This window comes from Coccinella septempunctata, chromosome 5 (assembly GCF_907165205.1).
Source record: "Coccinella septempunctata chromosome 5, icCocSept1.1, whole genome shotgun sequence".
Taxonomy (NCBI): Eukaryota; Metazoa; Arthropoda; class Insecta; order Coleoptera; family Coccinellidae; genus Coccinella; species Coccinella septempunctata.
The window spans coordinates 26,056,372-26,080,345 of NC_058193.1; the positions used below are offsets into that span (position 1 = coordinate 26,056,372).

The 23,974-nt window shown below is 33.4% G+C and overlaps 3 protein-coding genes across 9 annotated transcripts; all 3 read left to right on the forward strand.

Annotated features, from left to right (window-relative positions):
- Positions 1-1,722: 1,722 nt before the first annotated feature.
- Positions 1,723-9,555, forward strand: LOC123313825 (proton-coupled folate transporter-like). 3 transcript variants are annotated; one of them, XM_044898872.1, is made up of 6 exons: positions 1,723-1,859; positions 5,366-6,326; positions 7,506-7,607; positions 7,967-8,104; positions 9,067-9,307; positions 9,359-9,555. In XM_044898872.1, the coding sequence occupies exons 2-6, from the start codon at positions 5,372-5,374 to the stop codon at positions 9,399-9,401; spliced, it is 1,479 nt and encodes a 492-aa protein (XP_044754807.1). In that variant the 5' UTR covers positions 1,723-1,859; positions 5,366-5,371; the 3' UTR covers positions 9,402-9,555. The 3 variants fall into 3 exon arrangements, with proteins under 3 accessions (XP_044754807.1, XP_044754806.1, XP_044754808.1); XM_044898871.1 differs by lacking the exon at positions 1,723-1,859 and adding an exon at positions 3,586-3,899; XM_044898873.1 differs by lacking the exon at positions 1,723-1,859 and adding an exon at positions 4,607-4,654.
- A 658-nt stretch (positions 9,556-10,213) lies between these two features.
- LOC123314307 (proton-coupled folate transporter-like) lies at positions 10,214-18,002 on the forward strand. Of its 4 annotated transcripts, none has more exons than XM_044899491.1 (6): positions 10,214-10,803; positions 11,835-12,798; positions 16,137-16,238; positions 16,319-16,456; positions 16,588-16,828; positions 17,913-18,002. In XM_044899491.1, exons 2-6 carry the CDS (start codon positions 11,841-11,843, stop codon positions 17,971-17,973), a joined length of 1,500 nt encoding a protein of 499 aa, XP_044755426.1. In that variant the 5' UTR covers positions 10,214-10,803; positions 11,835-11,840; the 3' UTR covers positions 17,974-18,002. The 4 variants fall into 4 exon arrangements, with proteins under 4 accessions (XP_044755426.1, XP_044755427.1, XP_044755424.1 ...); XM_044899492.1 differs by having other exon boundaries at positions 10,273-10,807; positions 12,613-12,798; XM_044899489.1 differs by lacking the exon at positions 10,214-10,803 and adding an exon at positions 11,498-11,690.
- Positions 18,003-19,113: 1,111 nt separating this feature from the next.
- On the forward strand, positions 19,114-23,319 carry LOC123313328 (proton-coupled folate transporter-like). Of its 2 annotated transcripts, none has more exons than XM_044898173.1 (6): positions 19,114-19,219; positions 20,298-21,237; positions 21,721-21,822; positions 21,887-22,024; positions 22,749-22,989; positions 23,077-23,319. In XM_044898173.1, exons 2-6 carry the CDS (start codon positions 20,304-20,306, stop codon positions 23,135-23,137), a joined length of 1,476 nt encoding a protein of 491 aa, XP_044754108.1. In that variant the 5' UTR covers positions 19,114-19,219; positions 20,298-20,303; the 3' UTR covers positions 23,138-23,319. The 2 variants fall into 2 exon arrangements, with proteins under 2 accessions (XP_044754108.1, XP_044754107.1); XM_044898172.1 differs by lacking the exon at positions 19,114-19,219 and adding an exon at positions 19,799-19,848.
- The last annotated feature ends 655 nt before the right edge of the window (positions 23,320-23,974 follow it).

Here is a 23,974-nt window from a genome sequence, read left to right on the forward strand (position 1 = left end):
ATCGAATGACACCAACATTAGTTGAGCGAAAATGTAGCGTTCCTGAAAAAACCTAACCTAAAGTTGCCGATTTTCGAACTATTTTTCCAATCACAAGGCCAATTTGTGATTAATGATAGCGTTTTTCTCCCATATTATCACCCCTATAGAGGGGGTTTATTCTGAGTAATAAAAATCATGTAGAAAAAACAATTGTTTTAATTTAAATTTACTCAGGTTATCGATTAACCACTTAAAATAATTTCAATTAGGGGAGATAAAACAATAATCTTAGTTCAATATAATTTAAAATCGATATCCTTTTTTACAAACTGGCCCTGTGATTAAGAAAAATAGTTCGAAAATCGGCAACTTTAGCTTCTTAATAAAATTCTGATTATTTTGGAAACGGTACATTTTGGGACAGCCTGTATATGAATGAATCAAATCAATTTTGATGAGTTTTGTAAAATGGATATATTTATGTTTTTCAAGAGCTTGTACAACGAATATTGTTCCTCACGCTTCCTTCACACTTGCTAGGAAAATAACTAAGTCAGATAGATCAGAAGCGTAATGCTTAGTAGCTAAATTTTAAGAATAATCCAATGATCAGTTCTCCGTAAAAGTCTAGTGGGCAACCCACCATGGGAAACCCTATATTTGTGTATAAAGGAGACCCATTCTACTGTGTGTTCCAAAAGACTTAATAATTTGAATATGTTGCTATCACCTGAATAAATGTTTAATATATTAAATTTAATATATAGATAAAGCAGAGCGAGACCATGCGTCTCTTGGGAAGGGAAGTATGAGGGATCCACACATTTCCCGCTCTTCTTGACTGAATTATGGAACACCAAATTTATGAGCATTTGGAATCTCGTTCAAAATTTTACACTGATCTGTCGGGCAAAGAATTTAACTACTATCAGTCCTTCAAAAGTGAATCATGAATGAGGGCCTTATCACATAATATTATCTCGAGAGGTATTAATCCATTGCAGTGTGGAAAAATTAACGATGTTTTGACCGCTAATTTTCATATTAGACTCCTGGGACAAAATACCTCCAGGTCTGGGTCCCGATCAACAAATTTGAGATCCGTTAATTGAAAAAAAAAAGCTTTAAATAATTAACGAAAGAATAATTCCATCATATTTATAAAAAAATTTCGAAAAGTATTGTGTCTGGATTGGAGAAATTCTAAATACGTATTGCCTTGATCATTTCATGACCCATGTCAAAAAGTCCACTCATTTATAACGGTATTATTACAGCACAATTTATTTGTTTCACACTTGAAAATCCCAGTGGCATGGCAGTTTATTATCCGCGTGTTCGTGATGGGACATAATATTTTTTCATTTTATTTGAAACATTGAAAGTATGGGCATTTTGGAAATATAATTTTAGTCCTCATTTCGAAAATATGTCACCTTCTCAGGAATTTCAACAATAAAATGAATGGAGATTAGAACTACATTACCTGATAAGATAGCAACAGAAATTGGAATTCTTAAGGAAAGCACCTTGTATCAAGTGCAAGGAATGCCACATTATTATTGTTACTAACCTGTTATTTACATGGAGTCTAAGTGATAACAAATTCAATTCGGTTCATTGAGAATATGAATCTCTATTTTATCAAGATAAACCTTATCGAAAGATCAAATGAGATAAATTTAAATAGATTTTCTGTCTGTGTTGATATTTCTATTTACTATTCATACTTTTGTCGTTTCCTACCCTATTTGTATGTAATTGCAGGTTCACTATCGACAGTTGTGTTTCACTATTAACAATAAGTATGAGTTATGTAACAGAGCAAAGCACATAAATTGATAGTTGAAGTTTCGAGATCATCATATAACTAAAAGGTATTTTTGAGAATTGTTTCAAGAAAACTGCCAACACACGTTTTTTGTTCGTTTTTTCTGCAAGAAAAAAATTTGCTCATACTGCTTTCTGTCAAATATAGCCTGAAAACTTCACCTTCAGAAGAAGATTCATCCAACGATAGAGTTTCATTTCATTGCAGGAGTAGGTACCTCTCAGGGATTTCTTAGAAAAAACTACATCTTATAAAACTGCGGTGTTATATCACACTTTTCTTGTTAAAACAGCAATAGGTAAATTGATCAGAAGATGAGTATTTAGATGAAAATATTTTCTATATACATATTTTGCGGCAATGCAAAAGCAGTTTGAAGGACGAGCAGGAGGTAGATCCATGGACGCATCACCTTCCTCGGCTGAACTGCCAACCCGAACAATTCAAACTTCGAAAGCTTCCTCAACTCGCGAAAAACGCTCTACTACAGGTCTTCCATCTCGCAAAGTGTGCAAGAAAATTACGGACTTGATAATTATGTATACGCAGAGTGAAGCAGCAACCATATCGTCAGATATTTAGTAGGCAGTTTCCTATAAAATGGAGATTTATGCCCATGCTTTAATGAAAGCCGAGTATTAAAAAGACGGAGTGTGTCAGCTAACACAGAATAACGTAGCCCGATTTTACTGCCAGCACTCGTTAAATATTAAAACCTGTACTCCGTTGATAAGTGCGATTTCCCACTTACCGGTTGGAATTAACCGAACCGCAGGCGTCTAGATCTGCCAGATGATACTTTGGAATTACGATGGTGCGTGCTTTTTTGACTGGAGTCGCTCATATCGCGAAAGAAGCAGGAAGAAGAGTTAAGTGATTGAATTCGACTCGGTTGGTTTTTTCATATAGGGGTTGGCTTCACCACCAAAACTGAAGAAGTCGCATTTTTCATTCTTTTTCGATCGTAGGACCTAGATCCTTTCATTGTTGAACAAATGAATGTCATAATGGCGAACTATGTAATTTCTTTGCTCATTACTATAATTGAACTGATTTCTTTGTATGTGTTGCACTCGGTAATATTCGGTTATAAACATTCTTGAGCCTGGTGGGCCCTACACGAATAATCTCAGAAACATTTTTCTCTTCAGCAATAATTTTTCAAAACCATGCCATAGAATCCAACAACCATAAATATTTCTGACTTAATCCAGAGTGATCTTTGTCAGAAAGTATTCGACTTATGCATACGGTTAATTGGATACCCACAAATTCGATCAAAAACCACATGCATGATCTGCATCAGCAGAATTATTAGTAAACTGAGAAAATGACAGAGCACACTAAATGAGAAATTCTACCGAGAATTTTAAATTTACAAACAAATCAAAGCAGAAAATGAAAAACCAATAACAACACTTATTTGTAAACAATGAAAAACCATAACTCACGATTAAACATTAATTTCAACGGAGAATCAATCAGCAAAGAAAGGAAAAACAAAAATCCATTGATTTAGTACAACCGCAATAGAAATTGATTTAAAATTGAAGATTATATATGGAATTATGCAGTTCAAAAAACTTTCGTTATAGAGCCTCATATTTAGGACGTTCTTTTCTTTATATTAGATATTCGATTAAATAATAAACAATGACATAAACATCCATTCTTTGTAATCCAAGAAAAATTCATATTTTACTGTCACATATAAATATTCAAACCACCTTAACACGCCACTGTCTTTTTATCATATCTTCAAAATCAACTCTGTTCGGTATGATATGGTACGTATCAGACCTAAATAATCAGGAAAGTAAAACAGAAATGATTGTAGTGAATCCAACTAAAATTCATTATAGATTTACATTCTTCAATGGAATCTATTTTCGAAACGGTAAAACTTTCACAGTTTGAGGTTTCCTACAAAACATTTCGAAATTTTCAGAAAGAAACCCGATATTAGGTGTACATGTGATACTAGAAATGTTATGACAATGAAAAGTCGAAAACAGTGACAAACACATGAATATTATCGTCAAGAATAATACCGATTAATAAGTAGAGATTTATTAATGCAAAACAGGTGAGTTTATTTACATTAGTTTTCAAATGAAACAAGCATTTTCATCCGGTCGTAGAATATGCATAAAAAGAATTTGAAAAATTCGATTCGTCAAAAAAGCTTTGTAGTATGCCATTGATGGTATATATTACAGTTGGAATATGTGAATTTGATGTGGAAACATCATGAAATTCTCGAGAAAGTCATCAAAAATTACTGACTGGATCCAGTTGATTTCTATTAATGAATAATTATCATTTTGAATTGAGGAGAAAATAATATAATTTTAAAACATTTCAAGGAGTAAGAAATGCGTAAACAGTGAATCAAGAGTTTTATTTTTCATCCTATGAATGTTTATTATATGAGCATTTGAGAATTTTAATCCATAAATGGAAAAACAATCTATTGATATATAGATATTTATCATTGTATCTGATTTTATTTCTCGTAATAAATGAACTACTACTCAAAGCCAGAATTATCAAATTAATATGATATTATCGTAATTCAAAAAAGCAAGGAAGGAAGTACGCTAATCAGTGAATTGAATCGAATGAGGATATCTTATTAATAAAACCCACATTTGAAAAATTATGGTCACAAATAAGACCTATACCATTATTATTGTACTACTTTCCTTCAAATATGTTACGTACCCTATTTACGCTTAAACCTCGTTTTATTATAGAATATGAAATATAAGAATAGAACATGTTATTTGACAGTTTATACATAGTGATATATTTGTGAAAAATTTTTGAAGATTGTAAGACGTGAGTTCAAATATTTTTTGACAACTTTTGCCTAGCAAGTTCTAACTTTTTTTCATTCAGTACACAGAATAAAGAAGTAAACTCATAAATGTTACTTGATGGTCATTCACTTGTTTATTATTTAAGTCCATTTGAATAATGTTTTGAATGGTATTCGGTATTCAAATATAAAAACTGAAATTATACTCCGAGAGAAGTGTAACAGTTCTCCTTCAGTTATTCGTTATACAGTACAGGTGTTTCAGTATTAGAATAGCATCTTCAGATTGGTGAAGATAGTAAGTAACGTTCATATCTTTACTCAGTATTTCTTCACCAACCTGAAGATGCTATTGATGATTACCCCAGCGAAATCCATGTAATTAGGTTTCTTGTTTCATTATTGGCAGCCATATCTCAATGTTTCCACTTTATTCATCATTGCAATGCCAAACGAAGGTTTTTGGACTAAATATTATCTCCCATCTGAAATGAAAACTTGGTTGCATCCTGTATAATTAAGGATGGAAAATAAAGTCGATAATGGAAGCAACATAACTTCATAACAGAAAAATAAAGTCCCAAATCTAACTATCTATAAGTTAATCAATCATTGATGAACAGTTTACTCAAACTATTACCTATTATAAACCGAATATCATACATAGAAGGAAATGATCAAATGCAGCATAGGTATATCTTTTTGCTCATCTACGCTAATGTCTCTTTCAGAAATTTATGATGAGGGAAGTGCCACCAACTTTAGAGATCGGATCACCCCAACAACTAGAAATAATGGAGCCAAAGATAGAGAAATCTTCGAAACTAGAAGGTATAAAGAATATCCTGAGGAACATCACTGTGGAACCCATAATAGTCCTTCTTTTCACACCAAGACTGCTATGCAGTCTCACAAATGATAATCTCAATCTCGAGAAAGCATGCTTCGTGAATCTCGGTTACAACGATTCAATTTGTTATGCCATGGTTGTGAGAGATCGTTCGGGATACACTGCCGAGCAGGAGGTAGCTGTACAGAAAGTCGTTTCAAGATTGTTACCCTACAAACAAGCGTGTCATATATTCCAATTGATCACCATACTCTTGGTTAGCGGTTGGAGCGACAGAACTCAAAAGAGAAAACCTATGTTCTATCTACCTTTTATAGGGGATATGTCAGCTCTGGTGGGCTACATGATCTGTGTTTATTTTTTCATGGATCTGGGTGCAGAATACTCGATTTTTATCGAAGGTGTCTTAACCATAGCTTTTGGTGGCTTCCAACTACTTCTAGCTGGATCTTACAGTTATGTAGCAAGTATTACCGATGATAAATCGCGAACACTTCGTATAGGTATTGTGACAATTGTATCCAGAGCCTCCATGACAATAGGAATAGCTCTTAGTGGTTACAGTTTTAAATTTTTGGGATTTTACGGTGTTTATTTGTTATCCCTGGGACTGGGTATAACAGGACTGTTATATGCGTTAGTGAGTATCAAGAATATTCCAGCCAAGGACCGTGAAAATAAACAAGATATGGAATACACTTGTTGTAGCCAAATTTTTGATGGAACATTGGATAGTTTCACAAAGTGCTTCAGGATTTGTTTCCAGAAAGGGCCTAATAAAAGAAGAACCAAAATGATTTTACTGCAGTTGATTAATTACTTGTCTTTCGGTATCACCACAGGTAAATTTGTTCAGTTTAATTCATACCATCAAAGGTTCGATGTGAAATTTTTGGTGGCTGAGATTTAGAACTTACTGGACAACTATTGTGGCTGTTTCCATCATCATCATATTCAAGCAAACTTTGATGACGGCCGAAACGTTGGTAAAAACAAATAAGAGAAATGATGGAAATGGACCAAATAATTGTTCGACAAATATAATATCAGGTCCTCCAATTCCCAAATTCTCAGCATTCAACCCCAATATGATCACCTCATCAACAACTGAAAACCTCCAATCTACTTTTACCTATAGGTATTTAAGATGAGACATAAGTCTCATCCCTTGAAAAGTGAAGCTAAAATGATCCATGAATTAATTTTGAATTCGATCATTTTCCTCACTTTCGCACTCAAAGTAGTAATCGATCCACTTCTATAATCAGTGTTCTCTTTTTTTTTCGTAATATTTACAAATAAGTTTGTCATTTTCGATAGAGATAGAGACTTCCTGGTGGTACCAGAGAACAACTCCATTTTGAAGACCAAAAAATCATAGGTTTTGTTTTTATGAATTGAATTTCAATGCCTCAAATTTCAAAGATATTATGACGAGGTAAAATAGCTGTTTTCTTCAGCAACGGAAAAATATGTATTCTCTATAATTAACGGAATTTTTCGAGAAAATAGTTGGCTGAGTTTTGTCATCTTCTGAATCCTTACGATAGTCCATTTATTTTTATTTAAATTTTTTTGGTCATCTAGGATTGAAGAATAAGTCATTTTTTATATATACAGCATGTTAAGAGTATACCATATACTTGATTCAAGAAATGACTTCTTATGTAAATTTTAACAAAAATACGTCTGAATAGTGAATATGCATCATTTTGAATAGAGTTTGTCAAAGTAGTTGTGTGAAGGCCCCTTTAACACTTTCATATTATTCCTTTTTATGACATTCTTTCTTTGAGTTTGACATCATACAGTCTATATGTTTAATAACTTCTATTTTTGATGAATTTCAATTTCACCGGGTATCTCAATTGCTATAAAATATCCTATATTCCCAGATAGAAATCGTTCATTAAATTAAACCTATCTTTTTCTCTTCCTCTCAATCGAATGTGTAAAATGATTTTGGAAGATAACGAATGCTTCCTCCCTCTGCACCCTTCATAATTTTTCTTATATTGTAGGAGAACTTGCAGTGTTATATTTATTTACTAGAAAGGAATTTGCATGGGATGAAGTTGATTACAGCATATACAAAGCTTACAGAACAATTATTGAAGTAGCAGGTACGTGAACTCCATTATTTTCTGAGCTTACTTCAATATAGAGAGGATGTTTGAAAGGGAATTATAGGAAAATAGAACTTTTTTCTACTCTAAGGATCGTTATTATTTTGTTAATAATATATTAATGATAGAACAGGTGAAATTCACATAATATTATTAGAAATCAAAAAAAGTTGTGGAAATAAGAATTCCAAAACACTCTTCCTATCTCAGAAATTTGGCAATTGCCGGGCTTCAAATAAGAAATTAATTCTGAAATAATCTGAAATGATGAAGCCAAACCGTGTTTAATACTTACATAGTCGTATTTATTCATTATAACAATGTATTTTCGTTTGTATGTATAATCTTTATTTCAGGGTGTACGTGTGGTTTGGCTCTTTTCTCGAAGTACCTCAAATGGAGTGATACAACGATAGGAATGCTTTCTATTGTATGTAGAATCGGAGGCACTTTATTTCTAGCCTTCTCTATAACTGGCCTGCAATTTTACATAGGTAAGATGAGATACAGTTTTGTCCCTTGTCAGCCCATATTCAGGGACGTATAAATCATATAACAGAAGCTAGAATCAAAGCAACAACATGTAGATAATTCGTAAGAGAAGGCAAAATGATAAACTGACACATTCAAACTAAACTAAATATTAAAACTGACATTAGATGTGTTAAAATTGATCAAACCAGTAACGTACTCGAAAATAATAACGAATGTAGTGATGAATATTGATTACAAAATTTATAATGTTTAACAACCCTAATGGTTTGTTTGATTTCTACTCATATGTAATGTAAATCTTAATTTTATAATTCAGTTCAGTTTCAGTGTTTGAGTTTGTCTTTTTTTATTTACTCTTTTCTGACTCATCAAGAGTCCAAGAAGCTGGAAGCAAAATTTCAAAATGATGAGTCAGAAAAGAGTAAATAAAAAAAGACAAACTCAAACACTGAAACTGAACTGAATTATAAAATTAAGATTTACATTACATATGAGTAGAAATCAAACAAACCATTAGGGTTGTTAAACATTATAAATTTTGTAATCAATATTCATCACTACATTCGTTATTATTTACTCAATAAACACTTATTGAGTATAAAATCTCATAAGAATTTTACCTGAATTTAAAATGCACTCCTAAGTGCAATAAATCACTGTATGTAAAATATGGCGTTCCAAGACATAAAGTTTTGGTTTTGAGTGAAAATCACAAAAACATCTACCACAAACGTGGAAACTTTGTCACAAAGTACGCAAATGACATAAACGAATTTCAATACTAATTACCAATTACTGATTAACTGATATTTTAAATAGGGATCGGTTTGACTACCTGTACGGTTCTGTCCCCTATTAGTCCTTTGAAGGACCTATCAGTTTATGAAAGACAAAAATGAAGTAAATGTCTTTCATGTTGTGTTGAAACATTCTATAATAATAATATACTGATTCGTTCCAGGAACATTACACGATTTCTTTGGTGCACTCACTCTTATATCTGTCAGATCCATGATCACTAAAATTGTAAATCAGAACGAGCAAGGGATAGCAAACTCGATGACATCAGTGATCGATTCAGTTGGATTATTCAGTATTGGTCCCTTTTTCTCTTTTATATACTACAACACCGTTGCGTTCTTTCCTGGAGCCTTTTACTTGGTTTCAACTTCTGTAAACATACCACTCCTCATTTTATTCTAGTAAGTATATCATGCTAATTTGTCCGCGTCAACTGATAATAATTTTTTCAGTGTTCTACATAGATTAACTACCGTTCAACAAAAAGATGGATGAATGAAATACCAAGAATGGTCGAGTCTCAATACTTTGAAAAAGTATGGATTGTTACATGTCTTACACATTTTATAATTATTTTATTCTATTTTTTTAATGCAATACATGAATCATGTATTGATTCGTTCAATAAAGTAAAACAATTCCTGTTGAATTGATAATGAGTTGTGATAATGTATGTATGTGGTGATGTCCTGATTGAGTTGCACGTGAGATAGTTGGGGAGCCGAAGATGCTAAATCGGGATTTACTCGAGCGTCGTGGAGACCTAGTGGATTTTGAAGATTAGATGGTAGGAAGAAAAAAAGGTTCTATGATGTATGCACTTTCAGCGGTGGGGAAAGCGTCTGCAGGGTCTCAAAGATGTAAAAAAAATCGTCAGGTGTACATACTCGAGCGTATCATATTAAGAGACTGTAGATATATGCATTACGTGTCTCTGATAGTGAATTCATGCTTATCTGACAGTTTGCGCGGTGGGACTGGCCGTACGGAAGAGTTGAAAATGGTAAAAAACAATTTCCAGCGTGTCAGATTTTTAGAGGATATGTTAATTAGACCCAAAGGAAGCTACTTTTCAAGGGACTGACAATTTGGAGGTAATGCAAGGTCACAGCGGTCCTTTGAAAATGTAAAAAAAAATCGTTAACTGTACGGCTTGCTAAAACTGTCAGATTATATTTTTTCCGTTAATCTTGAACCATTACCTTCACAATAAGAAAAAACGCCACCGCGCTCGAGAATGTAGACATGAAGATTTTTTTTTGCAACTTTGGCGCCCTCCCACACATCTACGACACGTTTAAATTGTCGGCTTAAGAGAATATATTCGTTTCAACATATAATTAACCACATATATCTTAATCTGACACGCTCGAGTATGTACAATGATCGTGTTTTTTTTCTTAATCTGACAGGCTCTCCTAGACAATTCCCCCTATATACAGGTCTAATTTTTGGTAGAGGTAATCTACAGGGTCCAAAGTATGTCCCCTTATATATGACACACTCGATTAAATCCCGAATTTACCTCTTCGGCTTCCCAACTAAGAATAATAGATCAATTTTATTGCAGTTAAAAAAAATGAAAACTAGCCAAACAACAATAACAATTATATATGGAGTTAATTTAATCCACTGTATTAAACAGAAATTAACAATGATATTACGAGAACAATGATATTTCGAGACATTGTTTGAATTGGCAACCAGAGTATTTGAATCTTCTGTATCCTTTTGTTCATGTGACAATATTTATCTACAAGTCGTAGGTATCTGAGTTCAATGAATACAATATGGAAAAAAATTGATTCAAAAATCTCCGACTGAATTACATGATCATCACAAGGATAAGTTTTTTCAGTACTAGACAAATATTTTGCTATCGCAATGGTTTCTTAAGATAGGTCAAAATATTTCTTATGGTGTTATACACTCTCTTCAATTTAATTGTGGATTTTTATTAAGTATCGGCCACATCAATTCTATCGATCCAAAGAATAACAAAGAGAGCCGTTTGAAATAATATATTTTCCTATTTGTGAGTTTCATGTACATGATCCTTAAAAGATTGATAAAGTGACTTAATGTTCTACTCGTATATCTCTGTGTTATCTATACTGAGTATTATTTCTTTTTCACATCAGGAAATTGCACTAATTTAGGTGAATAAATGTTTTTAAATGAGGAAAATATTACCCATAATGAGTTCGTATTTAGCATTATACATTTGAGTTGATGGAATGAATTATTATCATTGGTCATCCTGCCTTGTGTCGAACTGTGAAGTAACGGAGATGTTTCTGAGATAATCCTGCAATAAAATTCAGGTGAAGAATTCGAAAGCAGCATTTTTTAATCCGTTAAATTGTTATTACGCATATGTTCTATTTGCTAGAACATGTTAGTCGCCGTTTTGGAGAATGGAATGAAAATTGAACTTTCCTGAAAAAACTTGCTTATATATCTAAACAGATCTGGAAATGAGGGAAATATCCTCATCCTTGGCAATAAAGTGAAACTCGTGGAGAAACTAGAGGAAGGAGGCTTCTTTCTGCATGGGCTGAGACTCATTAAATCAGAATCGAATTCAAAACCTGAGCCAGTTTTTAAAGTATTGATCCTTCTTTTGAGGGATATAAAAGTGATGCTGAGAAACCACTCAACAAATATTTGTACAATGAGAACATATTACAGTACTGGATTTGTGTGATCTAGGAAATTACACTCTTGTCCTGTCCAAGGAACAATCAGAGTCATTGACGAGGCTTCTCCAGGAGAAAGGTAAAAATGAGTTATCCTTTTACCCTATAAACCATTTGAAACAAGTGAAAAATATCCGGAAAAAGTTTCAACTAATAACTTCATACACTGTATAGTTCAAATCAACCGAATTAAACCTCTCCTAAGCTATTAAATCTAGTCGATTTCCAGGAAAATATGGAGATTCCAAATAAAAATGTTGCATCCACCATTGACGTTCAACAGGAAGAAGTGATATTTACTGAAACAACAAGCAAACCTTCTCTTCTGCAAAATATAAAGAACATTATGAGAAATATTACGGTAGAACCAATAGCCTTACTATCGATAACACCAAAACTGATCTGTGGACTAGCGTTAGAGAATTTATGCCTGGAAAAGGCATGTCTGGTTAACTTATCTCTGAACGAAACAATCTGTCAAGCCATGGTGTTGAGGGATCGCTCTGGATATGCTCCAGAAGATGAAGTAGCCGTTCAGAGGGTGGTATCTAAAATGCTACCTTACAAATCTGCTAGTCATATCATCCAAATTTTCTTCATACTGATGATAGGCAGTTGGAGTGATAGAACAGGAAGAAGGAGATCTATGTTCATTGTTCCTTATATTAGTGATATTATAGCTATCCTTGGCTACCTGTTGTGCGTTTACTTCTTTCTGGAACTGGGAGTTGAATATCCCGTTTTCTTCGAAGCTTTTTTCTCATATTCCTTAGGAGGAATTCCTTTGCTTATGGCAGGAATGTATAGCTACATTGCCGGGATAACTGATATCAAGTCAAGAACAGTCAGGGTTGGTGTAGCTGCCACGGTATTACGAATTTCTATGACTTTAGGTATAGCCTTGAGTGGAGTCATGTTCAGATATTTAGGTTTTTATGGAGTGTTCCTCAGTGCATTAGGAATGAATCTTATTGGTTTTTTTTACATATTCGTTGTTGTAAAGAGAGGCCAACCAAATGAAAAATATATTGAAAAAAGAAGAAATGTCTCATGTTGTCGACTCCTGTGGAATGGTATTGCCGAGAGCTTATCAAGCATTTTGGAGATCTGTTTCAAATCCGGGCCGAATAGGAGGAGAACAAAAATGATTTTACTGCAGTTAATCAATATTGTGTCATTTGGAATTATGACAGGTAAGGTTATATACTTTTTATGATTTCTAGAGCTGATTTGATCACTCGTTAAAAAACAGAATTGCAATCGCTTTCAATTTATTAATTGATTCAGAAAAATCAAACCCAATATTCAATTCTCCCTATGTGGAGGACGTGGAAAAAATCGGAATAAGAACGCATCATTGTACCTTAAAGAAGGTAATGTATCATGTTTAAATTCATTTCGATATACCTACAGGTGTCCTGAAAGTAAGTTTTCATACGATTCGAAAACATGCGAAATAACCCTATTTTTCATGAAGAGGATTCGTTTCAAATTTATAGGGTGCTAAATTTTAATTGAAAAAACGATACATTTTGTCCTAAATGCACCTATAGTATATCCAAATCCAAGAGGCCAGCGGTAAACATTGCAGCATGAAGTGATCACGCGTCAAGAACGTGATAACGCAGAGGTGTACTAATAAATTGAATTCCGAGAGCGTTATATTTTAAAACTTTTTGAGTGTTCCAGTTCCGGTGAAAAATGTGTATGCTTATCTACGAGTCTGAGTAATGAACAATTAATCTAAAGTTCCCACTTTAATAAATACTATGTATATAAATGTGTAACAATATTTTTTTTTTTAAAGTGACTACCCCGTAGTGTCGTCAGAAGATGCAGAACTTTCCTCTAAGTTGACGATGACTGGTGTTATATCATCCATAATATTATCCAGTTTCCACATGTCTACCTCAACTTTTTGTTTGACATGTTTCACGCACTTTCTCCATCTTTCGGAAGTAACCCGTGAGAGAGCCTCTTGAAAAAGATTTTGGACGTCAGCCATTTTAAATGTGGTGTTTTTATCTGCCACAAAATTCTTGACATCGGCCCAAATCAATTCAATAGGGTTCAGTTCGCAGTGTTAGGGCGGTAATCTAAGTACTGTAATATTTTGGGCCTTTGCGGTTTCATCCACAATGTATTTTTCAAAGTTTTCTTTGTTCTGCCTGACTATCTGCAACTATTGCGCTTTTATGAGGTCAGGGGTGAAATCAATATTTTTCTCCCTCAACCATTGTTGGATATCACTCTTTCTGAATTGTGAATTAGGAATTTTTTCCATTTTCCTTGAATGGTAAGGAGCATTATCTAAAACTACTATAGAATTTTCTTCCAATTTAGGAACTATACCCTCGACCACTTTTCGAAGGACTGACCATCCATTTCTTCATGGTAGTCACCAGTTTTTTTGGATTGGAAAGTCCAGAGTCCTCCAGTTAAAAAACCAGTGTCACTGCCAATATGACACACTATAATTCTTTGCCCTTTGCCTGAAAAAATATATTCACTTCATTTGAAAAAGAATGTTGAAATTGTTTTCCACCAAAAAGGTACTTACATCAAGTTTCACAAAACATTGATTGCTCGATCAACGATTTGGCATTCGATTTCCCGAAGGAAATCATTGAAACTTTCATATTTCCGAATATATTGGAGGAGTAGCAGTTGAGAATCATCAAATGGGCGTGTATAGATAATTATTTGGTGAAAGAATGATATTCAGAATGCTTATGACCAACTTATCGACTGAAAACTAATTGACGTTCATCCGTCACTCGATCGTTGATTCTCTGATCAAGCTTTATGAAACCAAAGGGTTAAACTCAAAATTCAAGACCTTCCCAGACGGATTTTTAATCCAGTAGATAATCCAGCAAGTAACGCTTGCCGAGAAGATGTAACTGTTTCATCGGTCCACACTTTGGATTTAGTATGACCGGTATTTACCCAAGTTTCATCCAAGCAGTAAATCTTCCTGTTTTCATCACGGAAGGTCCTAATTTTCGTGAGATAGTTTCTTCTCCAACATTTAATGTCGTCACGGTTCATTAAAAAACTGTTGCGTTGGCGACGTCCATATTTGAAATTAAGTTTTTTCAATATTATAGAGAAGGTACTCTTCTTAAAATTTGGCAAGTTCGAGTCTTCATTAACTATTTTTAATACTTTCTCTATAGTCGGGTGTTCATTTCTGAAGAAAAACTCGTGAACTTTTCGCCGTATTACATTTTTATCGAAATCTGATAAGGACTCCCATTTGGTGGTCCGATTTTGATTTGTTGCCGGCTGTGATAGAACACCGGAATTTATGTATTCGGAAATAATTCTCCTAACACTTCGAGCTCCAATGCCAAGTCTCTCAGCAACTCGGAGTTCTACGTCCTTTAAACACATTCCTGCATTTTGAATAATCTCAATTTTATAAGTATTCAAAATCATATCTTTTATCTCGGCACTGAAGTGTCGTTTCAGACGTCTCTTTTTTGGAGGACTTAAGTCAACACGCGATTCCTCAGCAGTATCAGTACTTGACATTATCTTAAATGCTTGTAACTTGAATAACTTGCTACAACTATAAACCAATTTACGAAAGAAAAAGCAATGAATGATCTCTGCAGTTCTGCACAACAATTCGCATACAATCAATGAATCAAACGTAATGCGGTACTGCATTACTCCCACCTGCAAACATGGCGTTCCTGAAGCTTTGACCAATAAGAGGAGTACCTTAAATAAGATCACGCGTTAGTCAGTTTGTTTACGCTGGCCTCTCGGATTTGGATAGACTATAGTTAAAAGAATAGTCATTTATGCACAGCATTATTGTACAATCAGTAAAAAATCGGTTTTTTGTTGTTGATCGTGACAAAACGCATCGCTTAGTTTTTGATGTTGTTACTACTCGAAATTTAGATACTCAGGAACGTACAACAGAAGTAATGAACAAAATTTCGACCAACTTTAGTAGACATGACTGGTGTATTGGAACTTTTTTGAAATTATTAGTTTGAACGATTAATTTTGATGTTTCTTTTTGGTTTATTTATAACCTACAGCTCAACACCCTGTGGGTGTGAAACGAAGACGTTTTGGCCCATAAAATGGGGTTATTTCTTACTTTTAATTCATGGTTAACGTGGAGTGGTATAATAATGAGTTTATCGTTTATGACCAAAGAACAAGCAAACAGTATACAATTCGAGTAGCACCGTTTCCAGTATTCAATAGAAAATTTGTAAGTATTCTTGAAAATTCACAATTACTAAAATTTTTTTCGAATTTTCAAGAAGAAAAACTGAATACTCTTTTGCAATGTTTGGCGGAGTTAGGGGTGAGTTCACAACGAACACATGAATGACCTGCCTGCTTTCCTTGAATTCGTAATTCATCATTTTTATTCCAGGTCGAATTTTTATGTGTGCCATCCTAAACATTGATCGAAAACAGTTGATTTTCATAAACTTCCAAATGCAAACGATCACGTTGTGAACAGACAAATTCTTGTATTAGCATAAAACTTATTTTTCAGGTGAAACTTCGGTTCTTTATATGTTCACTAGAAAACAATTTGGTTGGGATGAAGTAGACTACAGCATTTTCAAGTTTTACAAAACAATTCTTCAAGTATTGGGTGAGTTTCTCATAAAGGGTATAGTTTCTCCTCATAAATATGTACGAATAAATAAAACATGTCGAATTTGAATTTTTCAGGCTGTGTTTTCGCTCTCGCAGTTTTTGCCAAATATCTTCGATGGAATGACATTCAATTAGCTTTACTGTCTTGTTTTAGTAGGTTCACTGGCACAGTTATCATGGCTTTCGCACAAAATAGAATCCTGCTATATACAGGTGAGAGTATCGGAGAAATAAAAATACAATTTGAGAGTTGAGAATACTTCGATAACTTCCTACCATTTCGAGATGTCGAGTGAAAAATCTTTAAGGTAGGTTGCCAAATTTCAACTTCTTTCTTGTTGTAGGCGCCCTGATTGATGTTTTCAGCGGAGTCATTGTAATTGCTGTACGATCTATGATCACGAAAACGGTAGATAAGAATGAGCAAGCATTGGCCAATTCCTTAACTGGTGTCCTTGATTCATTTGGATCCTTTCTGATGGGTTCTCTTTATGCCTTTGTATACTATCGGACGTTAGCCATATTTCCAGGACTATTCTTCTTAGTTTCGATGCTTTTATACATTCTGATTTTAGGGATGGTACTGTAAGTACTTATTTTGTTCTTGCAAAAAACCATAACAAAATCTTTGACCTATTGAATATGCATGCACTTCTAGACTAATTTTCCATATATATGATTACGTCATATTTTGTCTGACAGGATCATCGAAAAATTTCACCTCTCCTCCGCCATAAGGAAATGTGTTGCCATGTAAAAGATGACCACCGTAACTAGCCACATTTTCCATTAATTACTCAATTATAACGATTACTAATACAGGTTCGCTATGAAAAGTAAAACCCTCCTTATTAAATAAAATACTATTTCCTATAAGTGTTTAAACCTTTTACGACTCAAGGGAAAAAAAGTCTTTGTGATTGTGGATTCTTGTTGAAAGAAGCAGAGGAACAATCTGACGTCATGTATTGAAGTCGACAGACCCACAATATTATAATCATTCACCATTAAAGACGTTATAAAAATGTTACTTTTTGTGTTTAAAACTATACTAGGAATGTCGAAATTACAATAAAAAAGTAAAATGATTTCTTACATGATTGCCTACAACAGTCTACAGCTAAAAGTGTATACATAGGAATTTTCTCTTCCACTGCGAATTTTCTAATTTATTTATGTTTTCGCAGGTCGTGCGGAAAAGTGTATGTCACCATATTTCTCCTTGAATTGAAATAATTCATATTTTTTCGATATTATCCGAGAGGCAACACTTTTTTTTAATTGCCTCTGACAAAGTATTTAACACTTCTTAAACCCGTTTGTAACAGCCGAGAATTCTCTACCAAATTTTGGTAAGAAAACGGCAGATATTATTTTGTATGCAACTGAACAGAGAATTCTACCGAAAGTGCGTATGTAACGGTACATAATTCACGGCGCATGAATTCTCGAGTAAATTTTCTACAGAATTCTCGGCTGTAGCAAACGGGCTTTAGATAAAAACAATTTATGCAAACAACATTTTTCTATATTCTTCTTGTTTCAGAAGAGAAAAAAAAAAACATAAAAAGTTTCAATAAATATGTACTCTTCCAAAACCACATTTAATCAATAATCAGTTTTATGTGTTTCAATATTGAAGTATGTATAATGGTATTTTTGTTCACAGCATAATCAAGAATATTTCTTTTGGTAATAAGAACGATAACGAAGTGGAAAATGAAGACTGAATCATAGAGAAGAAATAAATCAATTTTTATTCAATTCGATTATATCATAACACTGATGATATATAAAGATAAGGAAAGTCATAATTTGATTGTCCTTTAAAAACATAGGAGAATCATAATATTGTAATTTCATTTGTCATTAATAGAAAGTTTTGAATTGATTTCTCTTTTTTTTGCTAGTATCCCTCTCCATTTCATACAAATTTATAACATATTTGCTGGGGATTTCTGTTTTGGAAGCCGATTCAATTAATATTAATCCTGACCCTGCATGGGTTAATGAATGAATGGAATGGATCTCAGAAAATAATAGTTTGTTGATATTTGTTCGTCTCATGATGTATTTCTTTTTTAATACTTAGATACTCTACTGAAAATTCCAAGCCATTCGAATTGAGCAAATCATAAAAACAACATTATTTGCACATTCGAACTACAATTTTTCTGATAGTCAAATATTAGATTTAACAGAGGTCTTTCACACCAGAGACCTCAATATCTGCCTTAAATTTCTGAAACGGATTTTTTTTATTGTATGTTGTGTGGAAGCGAATACAGCTCTATTCGAAGAAATAAAAAGTTAAGACTAAGAGGAATTTCTAGTTTGACCTTTCTGAAAAAGAAATCCTAGAGGCCTTCAAAATAAAGTTGCATTAGACACCTGCTCCCTATACAAATCCTGGAAGTTGTAGCGCTCTGTTGAAGGAGGTTAATGTAAGATTTTTTAGTAGGTACCTCGAAATCTGTCTCCATACGAACAATAATGAACATATCACATTAATCACCATGATAGGTGAAATATCGGTGGAAGTTTCTTTTCATCGGGCCACCTTGTATTTATATATGTATTTATATTTATATTCAAGTTTCGAGTACCTCAATTTACGGTTTGATTTCAAATTGACTATAGCAAAGAGTTATTCTTTCAGAAAAACTTTATTAGAAAAAATTTATTGTGAAACGATAAAATTACACGATGTAGGCACATGAATTTAATATGGAAAAAGGTTCAATTCTAAAATATGCGGTTTTTATTTTATCGTATACCTATTCCAAAAATTACTTAGGAGAAAGTCAATCAGATTAGCAACAGAGAAAACCGCTGAAAATTATCTATTATTCTATTTGTGTTTTTAATGTGCATTATCCTTCAAAGATTAATGAACTGATGTAATTACTAGGACTCTTTAGTTATCTATACTGAATATCATTTCGTTCGTCAAATGAGAAAATTCCACTAATTAAGGTGAGTAAACTTTTTTTAAATTGGGGAATATTAGAATGATTTAGGGTCTGCCAACTTTAAGTGCCTGAGATATTTCTGACTAATCCTACCAAAAAAAATATTCAAGACATCAATTCATTAAAATTGTGGATAAATAATACATTATATAAATGGTGAGTTTTTAACTTGTATACATATATTTCAACAGTAGATTCTTGAGGTCAGAAGAAGCATTTTCTTCTGATTCGCCCTCGATGAGAAGATTGGCTTCTTGAGTTTTCTTAATGAGCTATGTCATTAAAGAAAAGCAAGATTCCTTTCAGAATAACGGGCTAAATCTATGACAATATACACATCAGCAAATCAAGTACGCAATTTTCTGAATGTCACAGATATTTCCTATTTCTATTTTTGTGAAATTATTCGATAATGGAGCATAACTCAAAATTATACTAATTTATTTATGGATATTTAACAGCTTGCATATTTCCAACGAAGCCCAATTGGAAAAAAATGTGTTGTGACCTCAGGTATCTTCTGTTAAAATATGTATATGTACAAGTCAAAGACTCACCTCGGGAAGAAAAGATTCAGTGTGGGTCACTGTTCTGTAACAGCATTGAAAAATGTACTCAAGAACACCGACGAAGGTAGGTTGACTATACTAACTATAGTAACTATTCTTCTTTCTTTTCTGAATTATTATTGCGGAAAAAATGTTCCTCAAAAAAAATTGTTTGCAGATTTACTGATTTTCAAAATCAAATGGTAAATAGACAATTTCTGTCTTTTAATTCCTTCATTTCAACACATGGTTCAGAAAATAATTTGCGAGAAAAATCTTACCGTTTTACGTGAAAACGAAATGAAAATAAATGGTCAGCATTAGTTTGATTTCGAAATCCAGTGAAAACTGCAAAAAGTTTTTATATTTTTCAAACATCTCCACCGAAATAACTTTACATGCCTATGTTCGGTATTTTCAGGATTAACGTTTCGATTTTGCTGAATAATTAACAAATCCTTGAAACACAATGTACAATTTGAATCAAGAAAGAAAACGTTTTCGCTTCTACATCTAGTTGTTTTTATTTTACAGGAGAAAATGGAAGCCATTGAAGTTCAAACAAATGAAGTGATTTTTACTGAAACATCGAGTAAACCTTCTCTTCTGCAAAATATAAAGAACATTCTGAGAAATATTACGGTAGAACCAATAGCCTTACTATCGATAACACCGAAACTGATTTGTTCACTCGCTTTGGAGAATTTATTCCTGGAAAAGGCATGTCTGGTTAATTTATCTCTCAATGAGACAATTTGTCAGGCCATGGTATTGAGGGATCGCTCTGGATATGCCCCAGAAGATGAAGTAGCCGTTCAGAGGGTAGTATCTAAAATGCTACCGTACAAATCGGCTGGTCATATCATCCAAATTTTCTTCATACTTATGATTGGTAGTTGGAGTGATAGAACAGGAAGAAGGAGATCTATGTTCATCGTTCCTTACATCAGTGATATTATAAGTATCCTAGGCTACCTACTCTGCGTTTACTTCTTTTTGGAATTGAGCGTTGAATACCCTGTCCTCATCGAAGCTATGTTCTCAATTTCCCTAGGAGGAATTCCTTTGCTTATGGCAGGAATGTACAGCTACATTGCCGGGATAACCGATACCAAGTCAAGAACAGTCAGGGTTGGTGTAGTTTCCATGACATTACGAACTTCAATGACTTTAGGTATAGCCCTGAGTGGATTCATGTTCAGATATTTAGGTTTTTATGGAGTATTCCTAAGTGCACTAGGAATGAATCTGATTGGTTTTGTCTACATATTCGTTGTTGTGAAGAGCGTTCAACCAAATAAAAAATATATTGAAGAAGGTGAAAATGTCTCATGCTGTCGACTTTTGTGGAATGGTATTGCTGAAAGCGTAATGAGCAGTTTGGAGGTATGTTTCAAATCAGGACCGAACAGAAGGAGAACAAAAATGATTTTACTCCAATTGGTCAATATTTTGTCGTTCGGAATTATGACGGGTAAGGTTTTTCTGATTTTTATAGCTGAATTCAACAGTAGTTTTATTCTACATTGTTTATGAAAACGCAGAATTCGTGCATTTTCATGAGAAATACTTCGCCTCTTAGTTGACTCAACCCCCTGAGCCATTTAAGATTCTAAAGAAGGTTTGTCCATAGCCTATGTTGTGTTGAAGTCAGGGGCAAAAGATTACCTTTGAAAATATGAAAGATGAAAAGTTTTTTTAGTGCCATCCTTTACGACAATATTAGATTGATGTGGCCAATACTTTTTGAAAATCCATCATTTAAACTCAAAACAGATTATATAAAGATGCTCTTGTGAAAACGAAAAACGTGTTGTGGTTTTAAAATATATTTTTGCGAAATTGCGTATGATCTGTTTCAAGTTCATTTACGCGAAAACAATTAATTTTTTTGGCTTATATACAGATGATGCAATGCAATGCAATTCTTAAATTAGTGAAAAAAAAATTTTTTCAGCTGAAGGTTCGGTTCTTTATTTGTTCAGTAGGAAACAATTTGGCTGGGATGAAGTAGACTACAGCATTTTTAAGAGTTACAAGACATTTATTGAAATAATGGGTGAGTTTCTCAAAATTTTAGTGTACGAATTGTTGATAAATAACATGTCAAATTTCATTTTCAGGATGTGCTTTCACACTGGCATTTTTTTCAAGATATCTTCGATGGAATGATGTTCAAATAGCATTACTGTCTTGTTTGAGTAGGTTCATTGGAACATTTATCATGGCTTTCGCAAAGAATGGTATTTTGCTATACATAGGTGAGATCATGAGTTTGTATCAGAAGCGTTAAAATATACCTAACGATCTCAACTATACAGTCCTTTACTCGTACAAATATTTTAAAAGTTTTTCTTGAATTCAAGAGGAACACACTTTTCCTTTATCATTTTTTCCGAAGCAGCTCAGTTGAAAGGAAACAGGATGCTGAAAAACTATAAGGAAAAATTATCGAATGAAATGAACTTCGGAATAGGTATAATTTTTCATTTAATTTTTTCGAAAACAAGATATTGTCCTTGTCTTACAATTTTCTCATTATGACCTGTACGTACCATAAAAATACCAAAAATTCAAAGAACCCAACTCTTCACATTGTTTCAAAATGAAAAATTTCTTCATATTTTCTCGTATAATTCTGCGTTTTCGAGTAATTTGATGTCCACAAATTAAAAAGTATCTGTGGAATTTGAAAAATTCTCTACTTTGTTCTAAAGATCCACAGATGTGTAGTGTCACATATTCAGCTAGTTGTTCTGGTAATTTTGTTTATCCAGGGGTGGCACAGCTCATTATGAAAACTTAAAATGGCTATATCTTTTTGTCAGAGCCGATTAGGAAAAAAGGTATAAAAAAGGTGTTTCTTATAACCTCAAGAATCTACTTTTAATATATTTTGTACGTATCAAAGTCTCAGCCTGTATAAAAATTTCAAATATCTCGTGCGTAATTTGTGGAAATACATTCAATATAAATTTTTTTTAGCCACTCTCATAGACATTTTCAATGGAGTTATTATAATTTCCGTTCGATCCATGATAACGAAAACGGTGGATCAAAATGAGCAAGCATTGGCCAATTCATTAACTGGCCTTCTTGATGCATTCGGATCTTTTCTGATGGGTTCATTATATGCCTATGTATACTATCAAACCTTAGCAATATTTCCTGGAGTATTCTTCTTGGTTTCACTTTTTTCTTACATTCCAATTTTATTGATGCTACTGTAAGTGAATATCTTAAGCTCATAAGATCTAAATTAATGGCCAAATCATTATGGTCCTCTGGACTCATACTGTATATTTGTTCACAGCATGATCAAAAATATAGCCTTTAGTGTTAAAAATGATGGAGAGGTGAAAAATGAAGACTGAACTATGAGGAAGAATTATCTTAGCAACCAGGATGTATCAGGATTTTCTTCGAATTCTCATTTGATTCGATTATTCGGATAATTATTATAAGAATAAGAGGAAGATCGTATTATTGGAATTATCAAAGTTATATTGTGAGTTTATAAGCCATAACAAATCAGGTAATCATGAAAAGACAAATGAGTAATGAGTAGCTATAGACAGTGCTGTTTTTTTTTTATTTCGTCCCAGTCTCTGTAATTTCCTTTTCCAATACTTTTAAGGACGTGAAATTTGAGGAAAAACGAATGAGTCAGATATTGTTTTTTCAATACTCTGCTGAAGAAATCTAGTCATTACCTAGGAGGTTCTTCCTTATTGAACTTATTGAAACTGCACGTATAATTCAATGCTAATCTTTCAATCTACATTCGCTCTGATATTCCATATTTTAAATCCATATTTTTCGTAGAATATAAATCAACTGTTCGAACTATACCCACAGTGACGGTAAATAAAATATCATACATATTTATAGCCAAAGATAGGACACTGTCTCCTCTCACACAAATCATAATCCCACACTCACCGTGTTGATGATGGATACAACCGAAGGATTACACTTTCACACTGGACAGGGTGTAGTAGATCTTCGTGACACTTCAGGACACTTACGAATGGGCATCCTATGGTGCGTTAGTACGCTGAGATACTGCAAGCATCTGAGATGCCATCTCTACATCACAATGGTCATAAGTAAATCTGTCAAAAGAGCAATGTTGGTTGTTGAAGGTGGAAAGTTCGTTTAAGACCACTAAAATGGAAGTTTTTGAGGGGGAAGTTGGAAAAGGATTGATG